At 45.7% G+C, this 7,500-nt stretch overlaps 1 protein-coding gene across 1 annotated transcript in view; it reads left to right on the forward strand.

Moving 5' to 3' along the window:
• LOC110512627 (ephrin-A3-like) overlaps positions 1–7,500 on the forward strand; it is a 151,348-nt gene that overhangs the window by 103,728 nt on the left and 40,120 nt on the right. Inside the window, exon 2 of the mRNA XM_036939628.1 lies at positions 6,875–7,158. Coding sequence (XP_036795523.1) covers positions 6,875–7,158 — 284 coding nt within the window. The remainder of the gene's footprint in view (positions 1–6,874; positions 7,159–7,500) is intronic.

Genomic DNA, 7,500 nt, shown 5'->3' on the forward strand with positions numbered 1-7,500 from the left:
TCATCAGACCACATGTCTTTCTTCCATTCCTCCTCTGGATCATCCAGATGGTCATTGGCAAACTTCAGTCGGGCCTGGACATGCGCTGGCTTGAGCAGGGGGACCTTGCGTGCGCTATAGGATTTTAATCCATGACGGCGTAGTGTGTTACTAATGGTTTTCTTTGAGACTGTGGTCCCAGCTCTCTTCAGGTCATTGACCAGGTCCTGCCGTGTAGTTCTGGGCTGATCCCTCACCTTCCTCATGATCATTGATGCCCCACGAGGTGAGATCTTGCATGGATCCCCAGACTGAGGGTGATTGACTGCCATCTTGAACTTCTTCCATTTTCTAATAATTGCTCCAACAGTTGTTGCCTTCTCACCAAGCTGCTTACCTATTGTCCTGTAGCTCATCCCAGCCTTGTCCAGGTCTACAATTTTACCCCTGATGTCCATACACAGCTCTCTTGTCTTGGCCATTGTGGAGAGGTTGGAGTCTGTTTGATTGAGTGTGTGGACAGGTGTCTTTTATACAGGTAACGAGTTCAAACAGGTGCAGTTAATACAGGTAATGAGTGGAGAACAGGAGGGCTTCTTAAAGAAAAACTAACAGGTCTGTGAGAGCCGGAATTCTTACTGGTTGGTAAGTGATCAAATACTTATGTCATGCAATAAAATGCAAATTAATTACTTAAAAATCATACAATGTGATTTTCTGGATTGCTGTTTTAGATTCTGTCTCTCACAGTTGAAGTGTACCTATGATAAAAATTACAGATCTCTACATGCTTTGTAAGTAGGAAAACCTGCAAAATCGGCAGTGTTTCAAATACTTGTTCTCCCCACTGTATGTGTGTGTGTGTGTTTCTGTGTGTGTGTGTGTGTGTGTGTGTGTGTGTGATGGCTTAGAACTGTGCAGCTTCTCTCTGTCACACAGACAGGGAGGGGCTTGTTTTTGAGCTGAGGAGAAAAATAAGAGCTTTTCATGTCAGGGAAGAATCCATCTCCTCCTGTCACACACACACTCACACACACACACACACACACACACACACACACACACACACACACACACACACACACACTCACGGCCCACCTCTCCCTGTCAGCCAGAGTATTTTTAGGAGTGATGCTGATATATGAGCTTGGGGAATGTCGCTTGAATGTTGACATGTGATGTGTGTGCGACGTTGTGTTAACGTTGACATACGAGCTGTGGGTATATAGGGGCCAGTGGTGTGTTGTGTTGTGATGTGTGTGTGTGTCTTTCTGTGTGTGTGTGTGTGTGTGTGTGTGTGTGTGTGTGTGTGTGTGTGTGTGTGTGTGTGTGTGTGTGTGTGTGTGTGTGTGTGTGTGTGTGTGTGTGTGTGTGTGTGTGTGTGTGTGTGTAGGGTCCAGAGCTCCTCTGACACTCTGAAATCTAGTTTGTGACCCTGGGGTCCTTGAGTCTGGCTCTGTTCCCCTCTCTCCCCTCTCTACACAAACTCTCTATCTACCTCTCTACCTCTCTTTACACACTCTCTCCCTCTCTCCCTCTCTCTACACACATTCTCTCTCCCCTCTCTCTACACACATTCTCCCTCTCCCCCTCTCTCTCCCCTCTCTACACACATTGTCTCTCTACACACATTCTCTCTCTACCTCTCTCTACACACATTCTCTCTCTACACACATTCTCTCTCTACACACATTCTCTCTCTACCTCTCTCTAATTCTCTCTCTACACACATTCTCCCTCTACCTCTCTCTCTCCCCTCTCTACACACATTCTCCCTCTACCTCTCTCTCTCCCCTCTCTCTACACACATTCTCCCACTACCTCTCTCCCTCCCCTCTACACACATTCTCTCTCTACATCTCTCTCTCCAGTCTCTACACACATTCTCTCTCTACCTCTCTCTCTACTTCTCTCTCTACACACATTTTCTCTCTACCTCTCTCGACCTCTCCCCTCTCTCTACACATTCTCTCTCTACCTCTCTCTCTACCTCTCTCTACACATTCTCTCTCTACCTCTCTCTCCCCTCTCTCTACACATTCTCTCTCTACCTCTCTCTACCTCTCTCTACCTCTCTCTCCCCTCTCTCTACACATTCTCTCTCTACCTCTCTCTACCTCTCTCTACACATTCTCTCTCTACCTCTCTCTCTACACTTTCTCTCTCTACTTCTCGCTCTCCCCTCTCTCTACACATTCTCTCTCTACCTCTCTCTACCTCTCTCTCTCCCCCTCTCTACACATTCTCTCGCTACCTCTCTCTCTCCCCTCTCTACACATTCTCTCTCTACCTCTCTCTCTCTCCCCTCTCTACACACATTCTCTCTCTACCACTCTCTCCCCTCTCTACACACATTCTCTCTACCTCTCTCTCTCCCCTCCCTACACACATTCTCTCTCTACCTTTCTCTCTCCCCTCTCTACACATTCTCTCTCTACCTCTCTCTCTCCCCTCCCTACACACATTATCTCTACCTTTCTCTCTCCCCTCTCTACACACATTCTCTCTCTACCTCTCTCTCTCTCCCCTCTCTCAACACATTCTCTCTCTACCTCTCTCTCTCCCCTCTCTACACATTCTCTCTCTACCTCTCTCTCTCTCCCCTCTCTACACACATTCTCTCTCTACCTCTCTCTCCCTCCCCTCTCTACACATTCTCTCTCTCCCCTCTCTACACACATTCTCTCTCTACCTCTCTCTCTACCTCTCTCTCTACACTTTCTCTCTCTACCTCTCTCTCTCCCCCTCTCTACACATTATCTCTCTACCTCTCCCTCTCCCAATCTCTACACATTCTCTCTCTACCTCTCTCCCTCCCCTCTCTACACATTCTCTCTCTCCCCTCTCTCCACATTCTCTCTCTACCTCTCTCTCCCTCCCCCCTATCTACACATTCTCTCTCTACCTCAATTAAATTAAATTCAAGGGGCTTTATTGGCATGGGAAACATGTGTTAACATTGCCAAAGCAAGTGAGGTAGATAATATATAAAGTGAAATAAACAATAAAAATTAACAGTAAACATTACACATACAGAAGTTTCAAAACAATAAAGACATTACAAATGTCATATTATATATATATACAGTGTTTTAACAATGTACAAATGGTTAAAGGACACAATATAAAATAAATAAGCATAAATATGGGTTGTATTTACAATGGTGTGTGTTCTTCCCTGGTTACAATTTTCTCGTGGCAACAGGTCACAAATCTTGCTGCTGTGATGGCACACTGTGGAATTTCACCCAGCAGATATGGGAGTGTATCAAAATTGGATTTGTTTTCGAATTCTTTGTGGATCTGTGTAATCTGAGGGAAATATGTCTCTCTAATATGGTCATACATTGGGCAGGAGGTTAGGAAGTGCAGTTCAGTTTCCACCTCATTTTGTGGGCAGTGAGCACATAGCCTGTCTTCTCTTGAGAGCCATGTTTGCCTATGGCGGCCTACCTCTCTTTCTCCCCTCTCTCTACACATTCTCTCTCTCCCTCTCTCTCTCTCCCCTCTCTCTACACACATTCTCTCTCTACCTCTCTCTCTCCCCTCTCTCTACACACATTCTCTCTCTACCTCTCTCTCTCCCCTCTCTCTACACATTCTCTCTATCTACCTCTCTACCTCTCTTTACACACGTTCTCTCTCTACCTCTCTCTCCACATTCTCTCTCTACCTCTCTCTCTCCCCTCTACACACATTCTCTCTCTACCTCTCTCTCTCCCCTCTCTCTACACATTCTCTCTCTACCTCTCTCTCTCCCCTCTCTACACACATTCTATATCTACCTCTCTCTCCCCTCTCTCTAAACACATTCTCTCTCTACCTCTCTCTCCACATTCTCTCTCTACCTCTCTCTCTCCCCTCTCTCTACACATTCTCTATCTACCTCTCTCTCTCCCCTCTCTACACATTTTCTCTCTACCTCTCTCTCTCCCCTCTCTCTACACATTCTCTCTCTACCTCTCTCTCTCCCCTCTCTACACACATTCTCTATCTACCTCTCTCTCCCCTCTCTCTAAACACATTCTCTCTCTACCTCCCTCTCCCCTCTCTCTACACAATCTCTCTCTACCTCTCTCTTTCCCCTCTCTCTACACATTCTCTCTCTATCTCTCTCTCTCCCCTCTCTCTACACACATTCTCTGTCTACCTCTCTCTCTACCTCTCTCTACACACATTCTCTCTCTACCTCTCTCTCCCCTCTCTCTACACATTCTCTCTCTATCTCTCTCTCTCTGCCCTCTCTCTACACACATTCTCTCTCTACCTCTCTCTACCTCTCTCTCTCCCCTCTCTCTACACACATTCTCTCTCTACCTCTCTCTCCCCTCTCTCTACACATTCTCTCTATCTACCTCTCTACCTCTCTTTACACACTCTCCCTCTCTACCTCTCTCTACACACATTCTCTCTCTACCTCTCTCTCTGCTCTCTCTCTACACAATCTCTCTCTACCTCTCTCTCTCCCCTCTCTCTACACATTCTCTCTCTACCTCTTTCTCTACCTCTCTCTACACACGTTCTCTCTCTACCTCTTTCTCTACCTCTCTCTCTACACATTCTCTCTCTACCTCTCTCTCTAACTCTCTCTACACACGTTCTCTCTCTACCTCTCTCTCCACATTCTCTCTCTACCTCTTTCTCTACCACTCTCGACACATTCTCTCTCTACCTCTCTCTCTCTCCCCTCTACACACATTCTCTCTCGACCTCTCTCTCTCCCCTCTCTCTACACATTCTCTATCTACCTCTCTCTCCCCTCTCTCTAAACACATTCTCTCTCTACCTCTCTCTCCCCTCTCTCTACACATTCTCTCTCTATCTCTCTCTCTCTCCCCTCTCTCTACACAATCTCTCTCTACCTCTCTCTATCCCCTCTCTCTACACATTCTCTCTCTACCTCTCTCTCTACCTCTCTCTACACACATTCTCTCTCTACCTCTCTCTCCCCTCTCTCTACACATTCTATCTCTATCTCTCTCTCTCCCCTCTCTCTACACACATTCTCTGTCTACCTCTCTCTCTACCTCTCTCTACACACATTCTCTCTCTACCTCTCTCTCCCCTCTCTCTACACATTCTCTCTCTATCTCTCTCTCTGCCCTCTCTCTACACACATTCTCTCTCTACCTCGCTCTACCTCTCTCTCTCCCCTCTCTCTACACATTCTCTCTCTACGTCTCTCTCTCTCTCTCTATCTCTCTACACACACTCAATTCAATTCAACATCAATTCAATACCTCTCTCTACACACATTCAATTCAATTTCTATTTCAATTTAAGGGCTTTACTGGCATGGGAAACATGTGTTTACATTGCCAAAGCAAGTGAAGTAGATAATAAACAAACGTGAAATAAACAATAAAAATGAACAGTAAACATTACACTCACAGAAGATTAAATACATTTCAAATGTCATATTATATGCAAATAGTTAAAGTACACAAGGGAAAATAAATCAACACAAATATGGGTTGTATTGACAATAGTGTTTGTTCTTCACTAGTTGCCCTTTTCTTGTGGCAACAGGTCACACATCTTGCTGCTGTCGTGATGGAACACCGTGGTATTTCACAAAGTAGATATGAGAGTTTATCAAAATTAGGTCAAAATTTGATTTGTTTTCAAATTCTTTGTGGATCTGTGTAATCTGAGGGAAATATGTGTCTCTAATATGGTCATACATTGGGAAGGAGGTTAGGAAGTGCAGCTCAGTTTCCACCTCATTTTGTGGGCAGTGAGCACATAGCCTGTCTTCTCTTGAGAGCCATGTCTGCCTACGGCGGCCTTTCTCAATAGCAAAGCTATGCTCACTGAGTCTGTACATAGTCAAAGCTTTCCTTAAGTTTGTGTCAGTCACAGTGGTCAGGTATTCTGCCACTGTGTACTCTCTGTTTAGGGCCAAATAGCATTCTAGTTTGCTCTGTTTTTTTAATAAATCCTTTCTGTTGTGTCAAGTAATTCTCTTTTTGTTTTCTCATGATTTGGTTGTGTCTAATTGTGCTGCTGTCCTGGGGCTCTGTGGGGTTTGGTTGTGTCTAATTGTGCTGCTGTCCTGGGGCTCTGTGGGGTCTGTTTGTGAACAGAGCAGAACAGGTTTAGAACAGGTTTATCTCTCTGTGGGTGATGGCTTTGTTATGGAATGTTCGGGACACACTCTCTCTCCCTCTCTCCCTCTCTACACACACACACTCTTTGCATCCTGTATACTGTTGATGTACTTATCTGCAATCAGGGGACAACAACAAAGACACAAACTCAAGCAAAAACACAGCCAGTCACACTATCACTTGTAGTGAACACACACTCACACCCCTGAGATCTCTCTGTCAGGAGGCAGGACTATTTAACATGGTGGGATTGGTCAGGAGGCAGGACTGTTTAACAGGGTGGGATTGATCAGGAGGCAGGACTATTTAACAGGGTGGGATTGGTCAGGAGGCAGGACTATTTAACAGGGTGGGATTGGTCAGGAGGCAGGACTGTTTAACAGGGTGGGATTGGTCAGGAGGCAGGACTGTTTAACAGGGTGGGATTGGTCAGGAGGCAGGACTGTTTAACAGGGTGGGATTGATCAGGAGGCAGGACTATTTAACAGGGTGGGATTGATCAGGAGGCAGGACTATTTAACAGGGTGGGATTGGTCAGGAGGCAGGACTATTTAACAGGGTGGGATTGATCAGGAGGCAGGACTATACATACACACATATGGAGAGATAGACATACTGATTGATTGATTGGTTAATTGAATGACCGGTTGGCTTATTGGTTGATTGGTTGGTTAATCAGCTGGTTCATTTAATGATTGGTTGGTTGATTGATAGATTTACATACTGATTAATTGATTAGTTGATTGCTCCTAACGTCCCACCTCTCCTCTGCTGTGTCTCTCCAGTCTGCGTAGGGAGGGCTACACGGTGCAGGTGAATGTGAACGACTACCTGGACATCTACTGTCCCCACTACAATGACAGCCAGCGCGTGGTGGGCACCGGGGAGCAGTACATCCTCTACATGGTCAGCTACCGTGGTTACAGGACCTGTGACCCCCAGCTGGGCTTCAAGAGGTGGGAGTGTAACCGCCCACACGCACCAATCAAATTCTCAGAGAAGTTCCAGCGCTACAGCGCCTTCTCCCTGGGCTACGAGTTCCACGTGGGTCAGGAGTATTACTACATCTGTGAGTATGCTACTATACTACTACCACTACCACGTGGGCCAGGAGTATTACTACATCTGTGAGTATACTACTATACTACTACCACTACCACGTGGGTCAGGAGTATTACTATATCTGTGAGTATGCTACTATACTACTATCATACTACTACCATTACCACATGGGCCAGGGTTATTACTACATCTGTGAGTATGCTACTATACTACTACCATTACCACATGGGCCAGGGTTATTACTACATCTGTGAGTATGCTACTATACTACTACCACTACCACGTGGGCCAGGAGTATTACTACATCTGTGAGTATACTACTATACTACTACCACTACCATGTGGGCCA

The sequence above is a fragment of the Oncorhynchus mykiss genome, chromosome 2 (assembly GCF_013265735.2).
Source record: "Oncorhynchus mykiss isolate Arlee chromosome 2, USDA_OmykA_1.1, whole genome shotgun sequence".
In the NCBI taxonomy this organism is placed as follows: domain Eukaryota; kingdom Metazoa; phylum Chordata; class Actinopteri; order Salmoniformes; family Salmonidae; genus Oncorhynchus; species Oncorhynchus mykiss.